Genomic DNA, 25745 nt, shown 5'->3' with positions numbered 1-25745 from the left:
TTTTTCCTGAGCCAGACCTGAGCTATCACTGCTCTCTTCCTGAGGCAGAACTCAACTCCCTCTTATCCTGTGTTCCCTCCAGCATCTCATCCCCCTTTTCGAAGGTATTGGATGCTGGAGCAGCACTCCTATGGGCTCATCTCAGTGGCTAAATTTCCCTTCAGGAGCAGGGCAACCTCCTGTGTGTCACAACTATTGTTCCTGCTAAAATCTAGAAATATAACTGTACAGGAGAGGAGGGTGAGTCAGTGGCTACCAAGGGGAAAGAATGATGTTATGAAATGCTTTCAAAACTGCTTTTCCATTTTACCTGCTGGTAGTGGTGAATTAAACACCTCCCCTCTGTGATCACTGCCATGAAAAGTAGAAGTGCTTACAGAGTTTAGCTCTCCTAACAACACTTCATTTTCAAACAGTTTACTATGTAATTTCTCTTTTTACCCACTAATTATTCCTGTTCACAAAAACCCAACCTGCAGCAAATTCCTCCTGTATTTGTGCAAACTCATTTTGTCCTGGATAAATGCTGGCTTATGTGTTAATTTAATGGCATTGGTCACTGCTTCAGTGTGAGTGCTTTCCATTATGAGAGTCATGGGAAGATCATTTGGGAGCGGTCTTTGATTTGATTTCTTCCCATGCAACACCACAGGTCCATAGAGGGGTGGTGCCAGCATTCCATGTCACATATGCTACCAGAGTGATGTGTTGACGTAACGATACCCTTTTATACCCCCTGAAATATGGACACCCTTGGACTCTCATGTCTGTCTGCCTAACGACTTCAAACTGAGAACAATAGCGTTTCCCCCTTCCACACCTTACATTCCTTCTCAGGGCCGGCTAATCTCATCTTCTCCTTCTCCTCTTTGCTCCCAGTTCCTGCCAGCTGTCAATAACACAATCTCTGAGTGATTGACAGTCATCAATAATCCCCTCATATTCCGATCACCCTGGCCCCCACCTTTTCACCACTCAATCTTTCTCCAATTTTGAAGCAATCTTACCTTTGTGCCCCACTGCTCACATGCCCTGTGAGTCAGTCTGCCCCAGGGGCAGAATTTGACTATAAAACAGAGAGACCTGGCACACGTCAGTGGCTTCTCATTTTGGATCCAGAACACAAGATGTGAATCCTACACCTGGCGTGTAGTCCTTTTTCACCTTCCCTTGTGCAGCTGCTATTCTGGAACCTCGTTCTGCAGGAAAGGTGACTATGAACCACTTGGGAATCTCAAAACCTTTACTTTCTTAGCTCTGTGTGTGTTGGGAATTGTTTGTTTGTGTGTGTTTTTACCCTATTTGATGACTTTTAATAAAACCCTTAAAATTCATAAAAGCCTCCTCATTATTGGATTGCTCGCCATCTGTCTGCTCACCTAGGGGCAGAATTGGTTTAGAAAGATTTCCACGCCAGCCTCTTGCAAAGCTCTATTTAGTCTCCAGCTAATTTCCCCAAATAAAGGAGACCCCTCTGTCTGGCGTAACATGGAAAGCTGTCTCATGGAACCAACTACCATGCACCTAAGGTAACTTATAGCTTCCTTAGGAATGCTTTATACCAGACTTCACCTTAATAAACGATGTGCATAGCAGCCCTTTTCTGACTTTATGTCCACATACGCTGGGAGCCTGGCAACTGCATGAAGAACTTCATATGCACAGTTGCTATGTTGTCTGTACGGGGCAGGTCTGGGTGTGCATATTTTCCATGCAAGTACAGGTTTGGTATGCACAAAGCAACCACTAGGTTTTCCAGGGTTCTGGTTTGCACATACCAAACTAAGCATATGAAAACTACATGTATTCTCCCTGTTCAGAGAGCATGACGACTGCTAGTAGGAGCATTGCAGATAGCATGCTCTCTAGATATGTGCCAGTAGCCAGGCTCCTGGTACACGTGCACATCTGAAAAGATCTAGTTCATATATATTACCATAAATGAACACTGTGCACAGCTCTATCATATTTTTATTCTGCCTTCACTCAAGGGGATCAGAGTAATGCACCTGATTGTCCACTCCCCTGTTTTATCCACACAACAATCCTGGGGAAAGGTGATTGGCCCAATGTCACCCAGTGAGCTTCATGGTTGAGTAGGGATTCATGAATCTGGGTTTCTCTGATCCTATTTTTCTGCATGTGCAAACACTTGAAGAAGCAGTCTGTAATAAGCATGTATTGTACACAAAAAGTACCCTGCTGGATCAGACCGGTGATCCATCTATTACAGCATCCTGTACAACACAGTGACCAATGAGGTCCAAGGGATGTTGGTATTTGAAGAATACAGTGGATTTATTATAAGGTTTTGTCTGGTGGAATTGTTTTTCTTTGCATTCCCCATTTTGCTCTCAGCAGTTCAACTTATTGTTAGTAATATGCACAACATACTTTGTGCTTATCATCTTCATCCTATCTGTGAAGTAGGTCATGATTCATTCCTATTATGCAGCTCAACTAAAAGATGGCAATGTGTTACAGCTGGCTGGCTAGCATGGAAGAACTGCAAATGAAGCCTAGTTCTAAGTCCAATGGCATATCCAATGGGCTGCTGCTTGCAATTTATCTGTACATACATTCTGATTCTAGTCCCACGTTGAATCTCTAGTCCCAGATTTGAAATGCAGGACAACTGTGGCCTGGAAGAATCTGATGTCACAGTCTGATGCAGGGTGGGAGGGGTATTAATGATTAATAATTAATTAATTAATAAAAATAAGAAGCAGTCCCAACATGATTTTTGGAACCATTTTGTTATATAGAATGTAAACACAGGACAAAATGCTTTTAAATGTTACAAAATCAGTGCAGCTTGGTGAGCTAGTGAAATGGTTAGAGTGTTGGACTGAAGTCTGAGAGACCCAGAGGTGAATCCCCATTCTACCATAGAAGCTCACTTGGTGACCCTGGGCTACTCCCTCTCTGTCACCCTAACTTACTTCACAGGGTTGTTGTGAGGCTAAAATTGGAAGAATGATCTACTTTGTTACCCCACTGGGAAGAAAGCAGGATATAAATATCTAGATAAATAATAGTACAAATTTGATTCTGTGTCAGCCCACGGATGGTTTATAAAGAACCTAAATTGTTTCACTACAGAAATGGACTGCAAAACTCTAACTATCTTGCTTATCACACTGTAAATGGTTTTGCCTTCCACTGTGCCTTTTCAGATTTAGCAGGGATGTAGCTACTGCTTAGCATATGAAACTGCAAGTGGGGTAGTACTATAGCTGCTACATTCTCAAACATCTTCTGATACCAATTATCACTTTAGTGGCCTCTTGTAGGTTTCATAGAATTCATGAAATGGCACTGTAGAATAAATTACATCTAAATTCATAGTGGAAAAAAAGACTGAGGGCTTAAAGACACATATGTGAAATTAAGTTCCACCAAGCTCAATGGAATTGGCTTCTGTGTGATGCATTTATGATTAAGCTGTTAAGTTCACTGTTCATTCCTTACTGCTGTGTTTCTAAGCTGATTGAAATAAGTAGTATCAACACAGCTGGGGGTGCCTGGATGCTTTTTCTTCTCTCTTGTTACCTCCAAAATCAAAGCATGTTGTGTCAGAAAAGACAAAGACATATGTGTTGCTATTCAGCATCTGCTCCCAAGTTCTGGTTTATTGGGGCAAATTTATAATGTAAGTTGTAGGCAAATAACATGAAAAAGTAGCATCCAAGGTCCCTAGCATCTCAAACCCCAAGACTCATGGGGTTGGGCCTTCTCACATTGAACAGTAATACTAATTGTAATAGTTCCATACACTGCTAGGAATTATTGTACTCTGTGGTATATGTGAAGTTGTATAGTCACAACCATGTGGCTTTGAAGAGATGGGCTATTCAACATGAACACAACAAAAATTTTTAAAAACATGGAACTTAACTGTGTACCAAATAGAAGATGTAGTTGAGCTGTTGGTAGGAAAAGAGGGGACGCTCCAAAACAAAACGAAAGCGAAGAACAAATGGTGCAAGGGAAATAATATTTTAATAAGTTCTGTAACCCCAACACATTTTGCATAAGCTTCTTCAGGTGAATCTTTTTCTATTTCAGCGCCCCGCACAAGCGATAAAGTGGCTTCACATTTGCTTTAATGCTTGCACAGGATGCCAAGATGGTATATCTACTTCTAATCTAACTGGTGTTATTAGGTCCTGTGATAGTATTATCTGGGTGTAAATACAGGGACAAAGTTAATATCTTGGGGTCTGATTAGATGACACGTTGAATGCAAATTGGGTTGGGCAGACACATAGAACCGGCACTGAGGCAAACAGCCCCCCCCCCCATGGCCCTTTTCTGCTAGCAAAAGTATGTGGGCTGGAAGGAATTATGAAGCTCCTTCCTCAACCCAACTTATGTTTAACAGCTTGTCTAATCAGACCCTTGTTTTTTGTTTGTTTGACTATAAGCAAGGAAAAGTCTTGGGTTTAAGGGCTCTAACCTAAAACAGCTTCTTACTCACAGCAATGGTTCATCTAGTAGAAACATAAACCCAAGGAGTATGATGACTCATAAGTCCAAATTTACTTTGTACAGTAACCCATCCAGGGCTGGCCCAAGGTTTTTTGATGCCCTAGTCAAACTATGACCTTGGTGCCCAGCATTCCATTTTCTATTGTGCCCAACCACATGTTTTTGAGAAACCAACAAACATCATACAAAGGGGGTAGATGCCTCCACTATGAACCAAAGCAAGTGGGAGTTCATCTCCTCTTCCTCTGCCAACTGGACCAGAGCTGGAGTTTGAGGATTTGTGCTTGGGGGGAGGCAGTGGGTTGAGGAGATACACAAAACTGGCAGATGGCAGTGAAGAGGTTGGCGGCAAGGAGCTTGGTGCAGTTCATCTTCCACAGCAGGTAGAGTGCAGTGAGGCACTGCAGGGGACTGGGCCAGAGGTTGGACCGCTGAAGGAGCAGCACCAAGACAGAGCCCATGCACACACATGCCCTTTTCAGTCCTCTGTTTTTTCCATGGCATGCTGGACAGCTCCCACCTACAGTACTCTCCAACCTTCCCCCCCATCTGTCAGTTACTACTGTGAAGTAACTACTTGCTGGATGGCATTTCCCTCCCTCTTATGAATGTCACAAAGAGCAAGGGAAGAGAATGTGAGAACTTGGTGAGGAGAAAAGAATGAGAAGGATGCAAAAGGTAGGAGCTGCCATTGGGGAGGGCTGGCATGTGATGCACTTTCAGAGGCTTCATGACCTACATTCGCATCCTGACCCACAGGTTGCAAAATAGTGTTCTAGGGAATAGCTGTAATACCTGAAGCTGTAAAGAAGGATTCTATGTTACTGAGATTCTGCAAGTTGTATTAAGTAATGTTGTTCAGGAAGACTTTTGACACTGCCGCTTAACTGTTTTTGATGACAGCTGGGTCTGTTTCTTAATACTTATGGATTTCTGATTGTATAATGTTTTTATCATGTTAATGTTTTAACCAACATTGAGGCCAGTTCCAGAGAAAGGTAGTTTAAAAATGCTCCAAACAAACATGTTTTTAGGGATGTGATGATTATTTGTGACAAATGCAAGTTGAAATTCTGCATTTTAATTGTCATGCTTACATCCTCCTGGATGAGGAAATTTTTTAACACCCTACCATCATCACTATCACCACCACAAATAAATACTGCACAACAAAGGTTCAGTTTCAGATTAAGGGAGAGTCAACTCATCTTTTTTTGTTTAGAGATCACAAACATTTATAAATACAGATGCAGTTAGTTATTGCAATATTTTAATTTTAGACTCCAGATGATAAACAATAAAACATATTATGTAATGTATGGTATTAACAGCTGCTTCTTTTGCCCTCCTGACAACTCCTATCTGAGGTTACATTTCAGCCTGCCATGTGGTTATTACTGCCTGTGGGTATTTGGGGCAGAATGTCCTTTTGGTGCTATTTTTAGAAAATTCACCTTTATGTCAGTATAATTTTTATCTTACTGTTTTAAAATGCCTTTGTGAAAACCTTTCCCTACATTTTAGAGCTTTCCTGTTTCAACCAGCTATACATGGTGGTATTTTGTACCAGAAAACTGCTCTGTAAACCAATGTATGGTATACAGACAGCAAATACTATGACTCACAATATTTTATGTTTCCCCATGGAACCTGCATACATCTGAAACCTTGGCTAATTTGTTTATTGTAAATTCTACCTTAATAAAATTCACATTTGTCAAGGAGAGCTGTATTCTGGGACCAGAAGTCTCAGATTTTCTAAGGGTTTTTTTTGCCATCAACTCATGGCTGACTTATGGCAACTCCATGAGCTTTTCAAGCAAGAGACTTTCAGAGGTGGTTTGCCATTGCCTGCCTCTGAATTGTGACCCTGGACTTTCTTGATGGTCCAAATACTTGACCCCTCCCAATACTGACTAAGGCTGACCTTGCTTAGCTTCCAAGATCTGACTAGATCGAGCTAGCCTCGGCTATCCAGCTCAGGGCTCTAAGCAGAGTACACTCCACAAATTAAAGCTTTGTAGATTTGGTTATTTTACAATGAACACCATTAATCATACATCAAGGATATTGGATAACACATATGTGGCGATTTGTGAAAAGATCAGGAAAGATATCTTGGATGAAATCTGTTAGTACACATTCTTTTATTTTCTAATAAATATTGCATGGTTATATTTCTGTGCTTGCTTCTTCACCCATGAATTCCCATTCGTCTAAATCCCTCCTTTTCTTTCTGTTCTCCTGGGGATTTGTTCATTTTATGGGTCTCTGGCCTTATGCTCCCTGGAGCTCCATCCCCACCCCCACCCTCCTCCACCTCAGTACTTTGCTTCATGCTGTGCAGCTTGTCAAATACACCCAACCACCACAATTGTTTTCCACTGCCGAAGAAAGCAAGGAATGGTGCATAAGCTTCCATTCTAGTCTGATTCTTTCTCTGCTGAATTCAGAGTCCTGAAATAAGGCTAAGCTATTCTCTGTCCATTCTTCCTAATAGGAGGGGAGGGGGGGAAGCTCCAGCCGGCCAGTTTGAGTTCCCCACTCTGGGCAAGTGGCATGTTGATTAAAAGCCTTGTGCTCTGACTGTAGCTTATTCACTTGAGACACACAGAATGACTCCTGACTAGGACAAATCATGAGCAACAATGCCCAAGCCTGGAACCCAAGTGGACTTTGGTTAAAAAAAGTGTCCCTCTCAGCCAGAGCCTCTTTCTCTTTAAAGTCATTTAAAACTTACATTTGCTTGTACAATGCATAAATAAATCTAATGCTACACAAATCTGTGCATTTGCAGTTTAGCCGTTCATACTGCGATACCAATGAAGTTGTGACACACCTGCTGCCCAGGTTGCTGACACTTTCTGGCAAGGAAATGCTTCTTGAGTGGTATTACCCTGTTGAGCTGCAGTGTTTTGCTACCCAGAATATGCAGCTCTTCCAGCTAGCATATCCACCACTTTAATGAGAGTTGTCCAGTTGCCCAAGTGTGAAGAGTACCATGGACATCAATAGCAACCACTCTCCATACACAACCACCTTAAGGGTGGTAGCCCCATGATTATGAAACAACCTCCCCAGGGGGATGCACCTGGCTGCTCACTTTCAATATTTAGGAGGCAGTCGAAGACAGTTTTATGTAGGACTGCATTTGATTGGTTTATTGGAAGTCCTAAACTGTTATTTTAGATTTTGGGGAGATTATGTATTTTACGTTTTTTATTTTATGTGTTTTATCTATATTGTAAGCCACCTTGAATTCAATAAGGTGGAAATGTGCCTAATAAATGTTTTAAATAAATAAATAACCACAGCACCACCCAGTGCTTTTAAGTTTCAAAAGCAGAAAAGTTAACTCTTCCACAGGCATTGGCCCATTTCAAGAAACTGTAATTTTTCCTTTCATTTCTTTGCTAGTTGTGCTGGTCTATACTATGCAAAAGTATTGTGGGAGTATTCTCTGAACCTTGCTTACGCGCATTAAACAAACAAACAAAAACAGAGAGACAAATGTTACTCCTCTTTTCAACAAAACCACACACCATCCAATTAGATGCCACACACAAGGTCCTCCTCCAACAACCCCCACTCACTCACTGAGCAGCCCTAGTATAATGGTGAAAGTGCTAACAATACAATCCTATGCAGAGTTACTTCAGTCTAAGCCCATTGAAATGAATGGGCTTAGACTGGAGTAACTCTCTTTAGGATGGCACTGTAAGACTAGGAGCTGGGCAACCCAGGGAGCAATCCTAAACAGGTGTACTCTGAAGTAAATCCCCTGTTATTCAATGGGGCTTGTGCCATTAGGATTGTAGCCCCTGGTTCAAATCTCTGCTCTGTCATGAAGCCTCCTGAGTAAACTTGGTCCACTCACTCTGTTTCAGCCGACCTTACCTCGCAGCATTGTTGAGAGGATAACATGCAGGAAGAGAGGCTGATGTATGCTGCTCTGAATTAGAAAGGCATGATAAAAAATCACTAAACAAACAGGCACATTCTATCATAGAGCTTGGAGATTCCATAATAGCCTTGGCTAAAAGCCAATGATAGATTTATCTTCCTCAAATCTCCCCAAACTTTTTTTAAATTCCTCTTAGCCTTTGGCCATCACCACATCTCATGGCAGTGAGTTCCACAAGTCAGCTATCTTTTCTGTAGTAGTACATTGTAACTGGCCATTATATCAGTACATCACCAATTACATCCATTAGGTGAGACTAATATGAGAATAGCATTAAAGATGATCAAGGAGTTTTTTTCATATCTCTGAAAAGGCTTAAATCCCAGTCCTATGGGACAACTCTCTAAGTGACTCCTGTCTAAGTACACTAAAACCAATAGGTATAGACTGGATTAACTCTATATAGGTTTGTACTGTTGGAACACTCCAAAAACTTGATTGTATAAACAAACATTAAAGGATATTATGTACCCAAACAGATGTGGAACAGAACTAACAGCCCAAAGGAAAGATACCTTATCAATGAGGTTGAAGCCAATCTACTCTGCACTGATGCAAAGGACATCATTGCACTGCTAAGGTTCTTTAATAACAAGTTCAACAACCCACAGTATCCTGAGATATCATATTCATGTTTACCCAACTTTAATTTTAATTAAACCACAGGCTTGCTGAGATGAACTTTTCCATCAGAGGAAATGTGTTGTAAAACACAAACCACTTTAACAGCTGTGCTCACTTCATACCAGAGTGTCCTGATAGGATCTCAGGGCATCCGCCCCACCTACCTATTCAGCTAGGTAGAAGCTCTATTGTTCTGAAAAATAAATGGTTAAAAAAAAGGATAGCAGGAAGTAGACAAAAAATAAAGCAAGCAGCAGAAATCAATAGTAAGCTCGGCTAATAATGCAGGTTCATCATACTACCAATTCCTTTTTAATTAACACTGAAATGCTAACACTGGAAAGTGATTCAGCACATCATTAACTAGAAAATTAACCCCTCTTCAGATCACCAAACTGGCTTTCCATCCCTTTCACAGCCAGCACAGATTTCTAGTCCTTACCTTTAAACCTCTCTATATCCTTTCCCCATCCTACTTTTCTGTCCTGAATTCCAGTCCAAAACACTCGCAGCACCAACTCTACCACCCACAGCCAAACCAAATCCTCTCCCCAAAACTGCTCATTCTCCTCTGTTGCCCTGATGCCTGGAACTCCCTCTTGGATCTCTCTCTTTTCAATTCCTTCTTCAAAAGCCTGCCAGTGAGCCCCAAAACCCTCATCCCTAATTGAAAAGTCTAACAGCTCAATCCTAGGCGTGTTTATTTAGAACAAAGGTTTTCATCTACTGTTTCCTTCCTGCATGACAAGAGGAAGGTAACCTCTACTCATGGAAAGTCTGATTTACATCTTGTTTGAGCTTTGTGCAAGGTAAGTGAAATGAAAGTCAAATCCACTACCTCAAGAGGTTGCACAATTTCCCCTACAAGCGGAAGCATAAAAACTGCTATAGAAGCTACCTATTATAGCACTATGAAACCTCTCACAATATCCTGAATAATAGCACCAGCTGGGTTTTCCCCCCACTTGTGATTCTTTGGATCCAACCCAAGATCCACTGAATTCAATGGGCTTTATTCCCAAATAAATATGCATACCATTGCAGCTTCAGTAGTACACTCAGCAGCATTTTTTATTCCTGCCTCTCTCCTCCTTCCTGTGCTTTTATTGTCTCCTATACAATCAACATTTATGCGGTTGCAACCCATAATCAGGACCAGACTTTGATTACTCTCTAAAGCACTATGGACAAGAATGGTGCTACATAAAATATAAATAATAAAGTTATTGAATTGATAAATGATAGATTGAATCCAGAAAGGAACAACAAAATGTTATGGTAGTGTGAATAACATATTTTGAAAATAAAACTATAGAGATGTTTTCAGGTATACCAATAACAAAATAGAGGACAGTGGGTGGTATGATAGGATGATAGATACAGTCTATAATTATGTCAAAGATACAAAAATCAAAGGAAGAGAATTCATTTTCACTTGTCTACCATTGTAGATAAAGGGAAAACTTAGGCTTTGTTTCCTAACAAATGTCAGTCAATTTGAAGGCGATTTTTGGATAAATGCCCCCCCACCCAGTTCCAGTAATAGAACACATATTTTTTATTTGAACCAGGGAGGCCTGGGTTTAAATCCTAATCAGGCATGAAGCTCACTAAGTAGTCCCTGACAAGATTCAGCCTCTCAAAATAAACTCTCCCACAGAACTGTTGTGATGATTAACAAGATAACTCCACGGATTTGAGGGTAAAGGATAGTACAGAAATTTGATAATAATATTTTAAAAACCAAATCAATAGCAAGTATATAAGGGTGTTTCTATACTTGGGAACAAACAGTAATGGCATTTTTAGTTCCGAGTGACATTCTTTATGATGGAGTAAGTGTTTAGAATAATTTATGTGTCTGTGATGTGGGTGCCTTTGTAGAAGCACGCACAAACTCATACACACATACACACAAATTAATACAGGAGTCTTCAGCACAGAGGCTGGCAACCACCAACCTGCCTTTACCGTGGTTCTCATTATTTCATTCCAAAACAAATTTTTGGCTCTGGCAGGTTGGCAGTCACTTCAAAAACGCCAGCCAATAATTTGATACAATGATTTCTGCTTGTACTTACAAGCACCCTAGAAATAACACTCACAAGTGTGTAATCGACCATTTTCATCATAATTAAGGTGCAGTGGTGCCTGACCTTTTCTACAACATCACAAAATAGATTCATAACCTGAAGGTCCCAAATGCCAAGCCTCATAGTGAAAGATTTCAGGGTGTTGAAAATATGGAGGAAAATTGTTAAGCAATATAAAGATGAAGCTGCACAGGCTTATAACCAACAGTCAACTTTATTGTCTTCTGTCTCTTTAGGGTCACATGTTTTTGAAGCCTTGTATATTTTTCCAGAATCACCAAATGTCACTCCTCACTCCTTGAGCTTCCAGGAGAGATGCCACAGGGAGGGGCCCCATGTTTTTGGCTTTGCACTGGGCTGTAAGCGCATTCCTTTGGCGGATGCCAAAATGCTGGAATGTTCTTTGGATATACTGGGAGCCAGGAATGCCAATTGACTTGCATGAGCACCACTGAAATACATTAATGTGCACATTAATGCGCAGAATGGATTTAGATGATTTTTTCCAAAAGGATAAGAAGGCACCTTAGTCATAGAATCCATGAACTGTTTAATGGGGCCTGCATTTAATGACAGACCCTGTGTCCATTACCACACGATGATCAGAGAGACTGCCACTTATTCATATTTCTTTCTATAAAGGTTCAAAGACCTATTTTTGCATAATCTAAGCCTACCCTTCAGTACTGCAAAACATTGCTGAGAGTAAACAGTGCTCTGTAGATTTAACAAGACCAGACGCCTGCAAATTTGGGCCACAGTCTTTCTTCAGGCATCATATGAGAGCTGTTTGCCACCAATGGTGCTGAATATTCAGAGCAGAGTTAGCCTGAATGACACCCTTTTGAGTCTATTTTATTTTCATCAGAGACACAGAGACTCGCAACAGGAAGTAATAGCATCCAACCAGCCAGAAAGGGTTTTGACTTGTCCCCATCTAAGACTGGTCTGAAGGCACACAAAGATGTTCTACTGTTGAAGCAAAGCAAATCTGGAGTCTGTAAACTGCCGGACTGGGAATTGTTATGTACTTTCCACTTCCTCACACAGTGGGAAGCTTCACAGACAATGGTATATTAGGGACCAATTACCTTTGTCAGAGAGCACTGGCGATTTATGGTGTTACTGTAATATTTCCAGCATTTACAAAGTTTGCAAATAAAACACAGAAGCAAAGAGATTCCCATATAATAAGCTGAGAAATCTCCCCAACCCGAAGGCTGCACCCTCAGTTTCAGTTAACTCCAGATAGAAACTTCCCTCTCTCACATGCTCTCTTTCTCTCTCTCTCTCTACCCCACACTTGTAGAGGCGTCATCTTCTTCAAGCTCATCTTAAACACTGGAGAGGGCCTCCCAGCTAGCATATGATCATTTCCTCTCGTTCACGTCTAATGATTAAATATTAGATCATCCTGGATTATTAGTCTAACTCTGGAATGGTCAGACATAACCATATCTAAGTTGACCTACAGGGAGGTGAAAGATGTCATTAATAAATATTCATTGTTTCCTTCCTTTCCCCTTCTAGGTTGGTCTCCTGAATTGGACTCACCCAGGGTTTTAATTTTTTTTTATTTTTAGCTTTTGATTCCTTTTGGACCCCAGGTTATTTATAGTTAATGTCTGATATATTTTTTCCAAGAATTTAATATCATCCAGATACATGGTTTCTTTTTTGTAATGCTTCAACACCAAGTACTTATTTTCCTTAATTTCAAAATTTAAATTTGGGTTACATTTTATTAATTACTATTGTTGTGGTGGTTACATGGATACCCCACCTTTCTTCCAGCACAGAACTTGTGGAAAAGTACATTGGATTCCCAGGAGATCTCCTACCCAGGCCCTGACTACATCTATTCACTTCCTTCAGCAAGGTGTGCCCTGCAACCATCCTCTGGATCCAATATGTACCTATGGAATATCAAAAACATTTTTTCCTTTACTGAAAAAAGTAAAATGAGTTGTACAAATACCCTCATCCCTTTCCTCCAACAGTACAAAACTCTCAAATTGACATTTTGCTATGCTGTTTAATCAAAAATTTAATAAATGCAAATGCTTAGAGAATTTATATAAGGAATTAACCTGAGCTCTAGTGAGTTATAATTCTGACTAGACTGAAGAGTATATTCCTTTGAAAGATAATTGTTAATAGAAATGTTTCTTAAGGGGGAAATTGACAATATGTACAGCCTGTGCAAGCTACCAAAAACCGACAATGAAATATTTTCATAAACTTCAAGTGCAAGTACAAGAGCCAGTGAAATTAGATCTGAAAATCCCCCAAGCTGCCTTATGCAATAAAACAGATTGTTTATGAAAGGATACTGTTTGGGTCTGTTTTTCTCCCTACAAGCCAGCAGAAGTACTTTGGATAACACTGTCTTCTGCTAACCTTCTCTAGCATATCAATGAATAAACAAAATGCAACAAAGATTGTAAACAGTGGGTTGGATGGAAAGAGGGAGAGTAGGGAGGCCTGCTATGATGGAAACCTTCACCGCTCTCAACTATAGGCCTGGCGGAACATCTCAGTCTTACAGGCCCTGCAGAACTGGACTAGATCCTGCAGGGCCCTAGTCTCACTAGAGATAGAGTTCCACCAGGCTGGGCCTGGTTGAGGACAGCTGGACACTCTTTGAGCTGGGGACAACCAGTAAGTTGTTGTTAGCAGAGTGCAGGGTCCTCTGGGGGGCATACCAGGAGAGACAGTCCCGCAGATACGATGGTCCCAGCCCATTTAGGACGTTAAAGGTTAAAACCAGCACCTTGAACCTGATCTGATACTCCACCTGGAGCCATTTAAGTTGTTGGAGCACAGGCGGGATATGTGCCCTCAGTGGGATCCCAGTAAGGACCCTTGCTACCACACTCTGCACCTTCTGGAGTTCCCGGATCGGTCTTGAGGGCAGCCCTACATAGAGCAAGTTACAGTAAGCTAGCCTGGAGGTGACTGTCACATGGATCACTGTGGCTAGATCAGGGTACGAGAGGTAGGGCACCAGTTGCCTAGCCTTGTGGAGGTGGTAAAATGCCGCCCTGGCCACAGCTGTGACCTGTGCCTCCAATGATAAAGAGGCATCTAGGATCACACCCAAGCTCTTGACAGTGAGCACATGTGTCAGTTGCATGCCATCAAGAGCCAGGAGACAGCGCACCACCTCCGGGCTGCCCCAACCGAGCCACAGGACCTCCATCTTTGATGGATTTAACTTCAGCCAGCTCTGTTTTAACCATTTTGTCCCAGCTTCCAAGCACCTGGCCAGTGTGTCCGGGGTGGCATCCGGTTGGCCATCCATCAACAGGTAAAGCTGGGTGTCACTGGCATACTGGTGATGACCCAGCCCGAACTCAGACACAAATATGTCTACTATACACTTGTCTGCTCATCCCCAACCATACAAAGTAACACCTTTCCTGTTTTATCCTCTCAACAATCCAATGAGGTAAGTAAGACTGAGACAGTGATTGGTCCAAAGTCAACCAACAGTCTTTATGGCAGAATGGGGATTTGAACCAGGCTGCCCTGGTCCTAGTCTGACGCTCTAACGACTACGCTACACGGGCTGATGAGGGAAGATTATTTTATAAACTCTGGTTTAGTGATCCTGATTAAATGATTGGTTATATGATGTGAGAAAAAGAAGAGTTAGCGTCCTTTTAATTTTACTGTCCCTAAAAATTATGAATATAATTGTAAGTAGTTAAATATGCTTACTTTTTCCATTCTGGTGAGACAGTGAGCAGTTGATTGCTATAACAATGAGCTCTGCTCCATGAAGCTTTCCCTTTTGGTCCATCAATTAATCTCTTTGACAGTAATAATCTTGACCTTTATAATTCAGCTTTTTTTGACAGATTGATTGTGAGCCTGTTTCCCTCTGCACCTCAGGCTACATTCTCTCGGTGGTCTAAGAAAAGACAACGTGATTCTTCTCTGATCTTTATTTACTGTGAAAAGCACCATAGCATTACCACAAATGCAGGCTTCATCTTTGTATTGCTGAGTCCCTGTCAGCTGTGGTATGCTAATCTGATAAGAAGTTAGCATAACTGAAAAACTAAGATATGAACAGAGGGCAGGTTTCAGAGCTTCCAGTTCCACAAAAAAGTGTTTGGCGAGTGCAGCCCTCAGCATTATGCTAGTGATTTGGAACTGATGTTGCAGTTCATCTGAAATGGCAAGCAATATGGGGTATGGCAGGAAAGTCTGATATGAGCAGCAGTCTATTTTAAAGCTGATTTATAATCCACATGGTATATAATGCACTCAGGTCTAGAATTAAAATTAATGTGATTTGCACAGGGGCAGTGATTGGTGGAGACTTCTTTAAGGCAAGACTTTCACCTCTTAGCAAAGTAATGATATTCATACCATGGTATTCAATAAATGTATAACATTACTGGTAGCAGTTGTTCAGGTTGTTCAATATTGCACTAACAGCATGGCCATTTGTCACCCAAAATACTAAGCCTGAGCCAATATGAGCCTCACCATCTGATTGACTAACCATTGCTGCCAATATCAATTAAAGGAAGCCAGATCAAACAAGCATTTCCCAGTTCTAACTTTGGTCTTGATAAAACTACCCCATTACTTAACTGCAAAGCATGAGCTGAAGGAGACGATTACTTGTTTTGTTTTCTATTTTTTTAGAAGATTTCTGTGCTGCCTTTCCAGAGAACCTGCTTGTAAAACATAAACATGTAAGCCACCTTGAGCTACAAGGGAAGGGAGGATATAAATATTTTAATAAAAGCTAAATAAAGCATTTAGCAGGTTAATCAAGTCTCATAAAAATGCTCAGGCTAAAAGCAGACTTGAAAAATTCTTTTTAGAGATTGACCGTTTATAATAAAAAGCCTGGGTAAAATGAAATGTTTGGGCCAGGTACCTAAAAAAGAATAGGGTAGGCATGAGAGGTCTCGCTCATGATTCTATCTCACTCCACTTTACCAGAGTATTTTTTAAAATTACCCCTCTTCTCCCCTGGGCCTGTGTGAATGGAACTGGGTGGGAAACTGTGAATGTCCAAGGCTGTAAACATCAGGAAGTTCTTGGGCTAATTTGCAGTGATCAAAGTCTACAGGTGCACCAGGACCGTTTCTCTATGACTACTGCTAAATGCTCCTTTGTCATCTGTTGTTTGCCTGGGGCAAGGTTGTGTCTGCATCAAAAATGACTGTGAATTTATTTTTATTAATAACCAAACTATCTTTCCCATGCTCCTTTCTGTAAATAGATGTTTTTGTAAAGTTAGTATAATTGTAGGATGTAATTCTGTTTTTTCAAGTTCCCCATTGGACTGTTCACTGTATGACAATTACCACCTTATTTTTATAAAAATGCTTCCCCTGTTTCTTTAGGAGTAGGTTTAGAATTAAGAAACTTTTAACTCATCCTTCTTTGAAACAGGAGTTACTCAAAGCTAAGGAAATAGGACAGAAGGCTAAAACATCCCAGTTTGCTGCACCCCCCACAAACACGTGACCCTCCATTCAGAGTAACATGGGGAATTAGCTTACGTGTTTGTGCAGTACGTAGCAAACCAGGATCTTTTACCTAAGGAGGTGGCTGTGAGTAGTAAGTCTTCAGTAGGAAAAGGATGACAGAGACCTAATTTTAAAGGAAAATAGAGTTTATTGAGGGATTTAGTACAAGGGGGGGACTTATGCTCAGCAAATACTAGCAGTACTAAACCAAAGCGCAGACACATGGAAAATGGGGAATAGTGGTTTGGAAAATAGGTGTGGAAAATAGGTGTGGAAAATGGAAAATAGTGGTTTGGAAAATAGGGGGGGATAGATCAAGAGGGATAAGGAGCCCCGTGGAGCAGAGTGGTGAGCTGCAGTTCTGCAGTCAAAAGCTCTGCTTACTACCTGAGTTCGACCCCAATGGCAGCCGGTTTCAGGTAGCCGGCTCAAGGTTGACTCAGCCTTCCATCCTTCCAAGGTCGGTAAAATGAATACCCAGCTTGCTGGGGATAAAGTGCAGATGACTGGGGAAGGCAATGGCAAACCACCTCGTAAACATAGTCTGCCTAGTAAATGTCGGGATGTGACATCACCACATGGGTCAGAAATGACCTGGTGCTTGCACTGGGGACTACCTGTACCTTTTTAGATCAAGGGGGAGAGCAAAGATTTGTCCTATTCTGCGAAGAAATAAGATGGAAGAAGTAGGAAACCAGTGTGTGTTGAGAGTCTCAGTTGCAGTTCAGTTGGTATCGAAGATCAGACTCATTACTGGCTCTAAAGCCAGGTTAGTTATACTGATTTTGGCCCATATCATAAAATGGGTTCTTTTTAAGGAAAAACAGGATAAAGGAACAACAGAGGATAAAGGAATACTTGAGAGTAATCAAAAGAAAACTATAGAACTGACTAAATGACATCAGGAAGGGCAATAGGAAGGGAAAATTTTTATTGAATTATAATTCAGGATTATAAAACTGGAGATATTAAGGTGAGTCACATATTCAGTATTTGGGGACAATGGGAAGATTTGAATTGGAGGTTCCAGACTGTCACAGGGCACTTAACATTTGAATTGTGTTAACTGTCAGGGATTGCATATTATGGAAAAGACAATACAGGAAGAGACATCTTTGTCTTCTAGCCTGGTGTGACTTAATTGCTATCATCCTGTTGGGACGCCCTGATTTCTCCCAAAAAGACTTCCTTGGAAGAATTCGCTGTGGTTGTTGTCCTGTGCTGTGTTCACCATTGCAAAGTTCTCCATGAGACACCAAACACAGCAGTTGCTTTCCATGTTCTGTGTGTGCCTTGTGGAACTTGCTCACGGTGTTACACTGGCAGTACATCCATTTAGCCTGGGAGGGAGGGTGTACAGATGAAAGGGGGGCTGGCAACATGGTTTAGCCTCCGGTGGCACCCACCTTCGGGTTGGTTCTGCCTCCTGTAGCAGCCATTTTGTAGCTGTGCCCACCACCTTGTGTCAGAATTCCCAAGGTGCCTGTGGGCTCAAAGGGTTGGGATCCCTGGTATATATGATGGCAACCATTCTGATTTCTAGAAATGGGAGAACTAACATGGCTTAGTCATGTCTCATTACTCTGGTTGGGGGTTGAGTGGCATGAGAAATTTAATATGCAAGCCAAGAGGTCCACCCTATGAAAAATTGATTTCCAGAGTTCTGAAGTGCATTTCAAGACTACAGATGTTGCTATGGCAAAGATCAGTGTGCACAGTGCATTGTTTGCAAAATTGGAGGCTTCATCCAAGTCAAGAAAACACTTGAAAAGAATGTCTAAATAGGATCACTTCATTAGCAACCTTGTTAGCTCCACTTTTTTCACAAATGTGTCAGTTTGGGTATATTGTGTATAAACACACTCCACATTTCCCCCATATATTAGCAGTTGTGCATCTCTGGTTAGAGCTTACTACATCTTAGTACATGAGGCTGCCTTAGTGTTGTCTGGTCTTACTGGCAGCAACTCTGCAGGGTGTCAGTAGAAATATTTTATCTCACCTGCTATCTGACCCTGTTTTTAAAAGGGAAATGCCAGCGATTGAACCTGGGACCTTTTGCATGCAAAGCAGATGTTTTACCACAGAGCCCTGGACCTCCCTTTAAAACTTTATTTTCAGAGTAGCTTTTCATGAGGACTATTTCACAGCTGCAATGAAAACTGGAAACTCAGAACAGATTATCATTTTTCATCCAAACAAGCATAATTATTCCATTTTGAATCCAATTTTTTCAGGCTTCTAGTATGCAGCTATACAAACAACTACCAAAGTTCTATTTTTATCTACTTGAAAGGAGGGGGCAGCCCCTTGCTTAGCTATCACCATTGCACCACTTAGATTAATTGGCAGGATGGTAATATGAAGCACCTAAGTGGGTTTTTTAAAAATGTTAGCGTATTTTGCTTGTAGGCATCTGCAGTCAAATCAATTGGGGGGGGGGATAAAAAGAGAGAAACAGTCATTCAACATAATTAGTGGTTGTCAAGTTTCAATTTGCTTGAAGCATCTCCACAGAAATAGGATTATGTTATGTATTTGTGCTTGCAGCTGTGCATGATTGCGGTGGAATGGTATCTCTACCATTCATCAAAACTATTACCTTCCTCCAGAAGTCTAGTTCAGAAAACACAAAGTAAAACCTGGTTTTGAAAAATGTTAATCACGTACAACTATAGATTTTCATTGGTTCACTTAAATCTGGAAACCTTTTTCTACTAAAATCCAAAACTTGTATTTTGATAGGCTGTTTGATTAAAGATCTCAAAAAGAAAGAAAGAAAAAAGAAAATAGCTTTAGATCCAATATGAGTGGCAGTCAGAAGAGAGCTCAGGTAGAAAAGCAGTCATCTTGAAGATCATCTGTTCTGGGGTGGGAGGAGGATGTGGAGAAGGGTCTAAATCTATCCCTACTTCCTCTCCTGCTGCTCAATCCTCTGGCCAGTTTTCCATTAGGCCTCCACACATATAGACTTGGCAGCTGGACTGGGAAATGAAGAGTGCAGCACCCATTTGCATCTGCAGCTCTTCGTCCAATGATGATTCCATGTGTGCAAATCTACTTCTACGTATACGGCCCCTAGCTGGATCAGGGCAATAGTTTCTTAGCCTCACATTAATAGTTTTCTTGGTTTTCACAATGACTTGTTATATCTCTTGAACTCGTTTCTCCTTCTTGTTGAGACTTGAAATGTTCATGAAAATAGCAGTGAAAATTGACTGGCTTACTAGCCAGATTTGAAGGAAATGTCCTGCACAATTCAGGGCACAGCTGTTTGTTTCTGATGCTGCTGCTCAAGATAACCAGGGTGGGAGCGAAGTCCCCCTCGCATCGCAACCATTCCGCTTCTGCCATTTCCCTCCCCCATGGTATTCATTTCTTTTAACATTTTACACTGCTCTGAAAACCTTGCCCTGTTACCACTGAAACCTGTAAACAAGATTCTAGAGTCACAGAAACACAAGGAGCTGATCACCAAGTAACCCATCAGCATGACTATTCATCCATTTTTAGGGAATCCCTAGCAATGCCCTGATTTCTGAACTGAACCCCTTCTCCAACTTCCCCCTTGAGTTCTGTGTCAAAGCTGTGGACTGTCCTGCTGAAAATATACCATTTTAATGAGATGATACAACAGTCACTCACTGGGATCATTTAGCAATAGTTATTATTTACTTCATTTATATCCTGCCTTTCTCTCCAAAGGGCACCTGAAGTGGTTTATAGCATTCTGTTCTCTTCCATTTTACCATCACGACAATCCTGTGAGGTAGGTTAGGGTGAGAGTGTGTGACTAGCCCAGCGATATCCTCAGAGATGCAAAGAGGACTATGAAATAGATTTATGTGCTGGAATTTGAACCATTGAGGTTTAAAGGCATTAGCAATACACTTGTGGGGAATTTGCAGCATATGGGGGGTTACCGCACTTTGTATTCCCAGCGATGTATTAAGAGTTTGAAAACGTTATAAAAAACATCGCTTTAAAAGGGTTTTTGGATACCACAGCTTATAAATGGTTGGAAGACGTCTTCACAGCTAAAGGGGCCAAACAAAGTGCGAACAGTATTTTTTATAACGTTTTCAAACTCTTAATACATCGCTGGGAATACATAGAAAGTGTGAACAGTATATTTTATAACGTTTTCAAACTCTTAATACATCGGTGGGAATACAAGTGCGGTCCATGGTCCTACCACCAAAACCTTCCTTCAATCAGTCCAGCTCCAGTAACTGCTGCTGCGCTAGACATATTCAGTGAGCAAGAACCAAGGTGGTGCTGGATAGTGAAGCTCATGTGGACTACCACTTTCCACATATTTACTAGAGTATTTGGCATAAAGCAACACGAGATAGTTACACACTGAGTTAAGCTGGGCTTCATTCTGGTTGTGTGCAACATGGTAAGATTAACATAATATGTCTAGCTTTTCATAAGATTCTTTTCCCTATTACTGAGCCTTTGTCTCTTAATGCCAAGACTAATCAGACACATTTATTTATTTAGGTATTTATACCCCACTTTTCTCCCCAATGTGAATCCAAAGTGGCTCACATCTTTCTCCCTTCCTCATAACAACCCTGTGAGTAAGGTTAGTCAGTAGGCTTGCCATCTGCCAGGTACTATCTGGAGATCTCCGGCTATTACTAGTGATCTCTGGGCGATAAAGATCAGTTCACCTGGAGAAAATGGTCCCTTTGGCAATTGGATTCTATGGCATTTAAGTCCCTCCCACCCCCAAACCCTGCCCTCCTCAGGCTCTGACCCAAAAACCTCCCGCCAGTGACTAAGAGGGACCTGGCAACCCTATTAGTCAGAGAGACAGAGAGTGACCCTTGGGAACAGCAAGTGTCCACGGTGGGGGGGATGCAACCCTGTATCTACCAGATCCTAGACTGATACTCCAACCACTACACCACACTGGCTTGCTAAATGAGTAGGATCTAGTTTTGTTTCTCAGTATGACGTAGGCATTACTGTCCTTTTCTCGACTTCTATTCATTCATTCTGGTTCCCTCTGCTTATTTTAAAAAAGCATTTTCCTTTGGTTGCTAGGCAACCTAAGTGTACAGAAATGCTGTTGCAATCGGCTGTAGGTCTTGCTAAGTTACCCGTTTGATTTTTGTTTAAATGAGAAAACACCTTTATCTGCTGATCAGTAATTAACGTCTTTGAGAGTTCAAAATTGGGTGTTAAAGGACACTTGGTTGGGAGACAAAAGAAGATTAAAAAGTAGCTTATTGAATAAATTGGTCAGATGCAAAGGCTCACACAAGGCATTTGCGCAGCCTGACTTTTTTCTTTTTCTTCAACTGACCCCCCACAAACCACTTTTAAAATTCCATTTTGAAAGCAGTTTTCAGTGTGTCAGAGGGGAGCACTACTGACTAATGCTGAAAAATGACTAATTCCCTCTTGGACTCACAGAATTCGTTTCATGGTTCTTTGGGAATGTCTATAGTTGCAAAGGTTAATTATACAAGCTTTTAAAAATGCGAATGTTAAACGTGGCGCCACAAGGTACTAAGCACTGCTTAGAAACACTTTAAGAGATGATAAATCTGATCTCATGAGGTAAAATGATTTAATTCAATCTGTTTAGAAAGAGTTACGGTAGATCCAAAGGCTGAATGAGTTGGATCGGTGAGCAGAATGTACTTCTACTCATGTATGGAGGAATCTGCTACTTTTACAGATTTCCCTTTTGGCATGGCATGTGTTACCATGGGTGGTTTGTATTAGTAAGACATGTGTCTTATGCATCCCGAAAAGGACTTGGAATCACAAAAAATAGCTTTCCATAGGGGAAAAAACTTTCTCCTCCATTGTACCTTTCTCCTGTTTTAGCAGGAGCTGCTAACTTTGAATACCCTATTTATCTGTTTGTGTCAAGAGTTGTAGCCCACATTTCCTTGTAGCTCAAGGTGGCTTACATGTCACGGTTAGACCATTACAATTTAAATTCAATAGATTAAAACCTCAGATACCCCCTCTGTCCAAAAGATACCTGAAGTTCAGACCTCATTAAAAGCCCTGGCAAATAAAATGGTCTTGTAGTTCCTCCTGCATTTTTTTCTTTTCTTTTCTTTTCATTTCTTTCTTTCTTTTTTTGCAATGGAAAGACAAGGACAGTAGTAGTCCTTTTCCTTTGTTTCCATTGGTTTGGGAACTGAATGGGTTTATATTTCTAATTGAGTGTTTAGTAAACAAGGTTTTTAAAATTCATTAAAAAATTAAGTAGGTTTTTAAAAATAACTTTGATATCTACTTTATGGCTTTTGAGCTACCTGTTTGATTTAGATTTGTGAAACCATGCAAAACCCTGAAGACATAAATTCACAATGACATTGGCCTAGGGTTGCTAGGCACTTGCACGAACCTCTTATTTAGAGGTAATGTTTTATATAAGCACTTCAGTGCCACGTAGGTTAAAAACACAAACAAATAATGTCTAATATGTGCACAACTCCTTAAAATTACTGTTTGGTGATTTTTTTGTTGTTGTTACCTTTCAGAATATACAAATCTATCTTTAATTTTTTTTCCCCCAGCACAGCTTCTGCTTTCTGAAATCTTCAGTTTCAGGTAGTGGGGGGCGGGGGGAAATCTTAACAAGGCATGATATCTGGGCAACATTGTTAAAAGTAACAGATAGAAAACCAAAATGCTATTGGTGACTTTGATTACTAAACTGTTGGGGAATCGTTGTTAAAATGCTTTTGCTTACTAACACTGAAGCCTGAAATGTTGAAAAACTCTTCGTAGCTAATTACAGTTCCACTAAAAGTTCTCACGGTGATGAATAATGTAGTTTCATGAATGAAAAAAATTCTGGTGGTGAATTTACACGCTCACCCTTGTCTCTGGAGGATAACCTCAGCACCATTTATCAGTACAATACTGAAGAGCCTCAATTAGGGTTACCAGGTCCCCCTTCACCACCGGCAGGGGAAGGGGGGTAGGGTTGCCAGATCAAGGTTGGGAAACTCCTGGGGATTTGGGGATGGACCTTGAGGAAGACAGGGATCTCAGTGGGGTACAATGCCAGAAAGTCCACCCTCAAAATGATCAATTTTCTCCAGGGTAACTGATCTCTGTTCTCTGGAGATGAGGTGGAATTCTGGGGGATCTCCAGGTCCCACCTGGAGGCTGGCATCCCTAGCCTCAATTGATGCCACAATAAAACCACACTCCGATACCTTACAACCATTTTTGCAAGCTGAGCAGTTTTTTCACTGCTGCAGAACCTTGCAGAAAAACAGCAATGTGTTTACATAGAGGTGCTTCTACACTGCATATAGAATTCTTTTACCTCCATCAGGACTAGATTGCTGGGGTGTGTGTTGGAATATCTTCTTTTACTGCTTTCGTTCAGGAGTCAGGATTTATAGACATTATTTAAATATAGCAAATGTTTCCCCTTACTGTAGGAAATGGTACAAATGGACATCTGAACTCACTGTCCATTCTACTGTTCTGTTGCAAGGGTCTCCAACTTTGTGGAAGCTTTTGGAATTTTTGAGAAATGGTAGTGTGTGAAACCACAAAATGACTGCCACGGGATGTGGAACCAATCATAAACTGGCTGTCTTAAGCAGGGGAGAGGGAGGGGCAATCACAAAATGTTGGGAGGTTTCAAGCCTAGCATCCTCCTATGATGGGGACAGCTATTTCCAAACAATGGGGAAATATTGTATTAAGAGTTTGAAAACGTTATAAAAAATACTGTTCGCACTTTCTCTGTATTCCCAGCGATGTATTAAGAGTTTTAAAATGTTATAAAAAATACATCTTCCAACCATTTTTTAGCCGTAGTATCCAAAAACCCTTTTAAAGCGATGTTTTTTATAACATTTTCACTTAATACATTGGTGGGAATACATAATGCGGTAACCCCCAATGTTTACTATGAAACATAAATAAGTGACAAAATTGCTCAGTAACTAAAGGTTCAGCAATGGTAGCTTAAAATGCAGCCTGTTTAAATAAAGAGCAAATAAACAAAAGGTCCATGAACAATAAGCATACAGTGACCCATGATCACTATATTTTTCTCCCACTATATTTTTCTACAGGTTTAATGATTTTGGAATCCTGGGTACTTACCCAAATCTGTAGTTTCACTCTCTTGTCATTCCTGTAAACAGTTTTCACTTTGAAGTCGATTCCCACTGTGCTGACAAAGGCGGGTGTGAAAGTGTCATCAGCATATCTAAAGAGGAAGGACGTCTTGCCCACGCTGCTGTTGCCAATGATCAGGAGTTTGAACATATAGTCAAAGTTCTGGTCGGAAGCATCCTTGTGTCCATATCTGGCATCTATTACGGAAGCCATCTAAGAAAACAACAGCACCATTTTTCCCTCTGTGGTTTAATTTATTCAGTCACAGAATAGTCACTGCTATCATCACCAACATAAATCTGGCCCTTGCCCCAACCTGTCTAACAGACCATCAGACCTGGCAACATTTCATTATGGTCACAGTCCTGCAACAGGAGCTATTTTATATACTTATAAATGTGATCTTATTTTACTGGTTATATAAATATTCACAAGCACACATACACAAGTGGGAACCAGACTCTTCAGCTTTTCCTGACAGGAAACATGCTCCAACCATCTTGCAATCACCTTGGTTTCCCTCTTCTGTTCCTTTTCCAGCTCCGTGATGTTCTTTTTGAGATATGGTGACCATAACTGCATATAGCATTGTTCATGCCTCCAGTCTCTGGATTTAAGTATTCACAGATTTGGCAGGGTTGAGAATTAATCCTATTGATAGCTAGATGCAGACGTCCAACAAGACCAGGTGCCTGCTCAATACTCTTTTGCTGGACTCAACAAATGGACTGGATACAACAATGTACTGTCTTCTCTACATGGAAGCCTATTTGATTGTGCAGAGTTCTTCACGGGGAAAGGATTTATATAGATTCAGCACTAAAATATTCTTGCATAAATAATACTATAATTTCCAGATAAACTACCTTAGAAACGGAGCTTACTGATTTCAGTTAATAACAGTGTGCTACATTCACTCTAGGACTGATTATGAATAGTGAGCACATTTTACAG

At 40.9% G+C, this 25745-nt stretch overlaps 1 protein-coding gene across 1 annotated transcript in view; it reads right to left on the bottom strand.

Moving 5' to 3' along the window:
- Positions 1 to 25016, bottom strand: part of RAB3B (RAB3B, member RAS oncogene family) — a 63039-nt gene extending 38023 nt beyond the window's left edge. Inside the window, exon 1 of the mRNA XM_056844198.1 lies at positions 24777 to 25016. Within this exon, the coding sequence (XP_056700176.1) occupies positions 24777 to 25004 (228 nt within the window). The 5' untranslated portion in view covers positions 25005 to 25016. The remainder of the gene's footprint in view (positions 1 to 24776) is intronic.
- Between the last annotated feature and the right edge of the window lie 729 nt (positions 25017 to 25745).

This window comes from Euleptes europaea, chromosome 2 (genome assembly GCF_029931775.1).
Source record: "Euleptes europaea isolate rEulEur1 chromosome 2, rEulEur1.hap1, whole genome shotgun sequence".
In the NCBI taxonomy this organism is placed as follows: domain Eukaryota; kingdom Metazoa; phylum Chordata; class Lepidosauria; order Squamata; family Sphaerodactylidae; genus Euleptes; species Euleptes europaea.
This window is presented reverse-complemented; position numbering and strand designations above follow the sequence as displayed.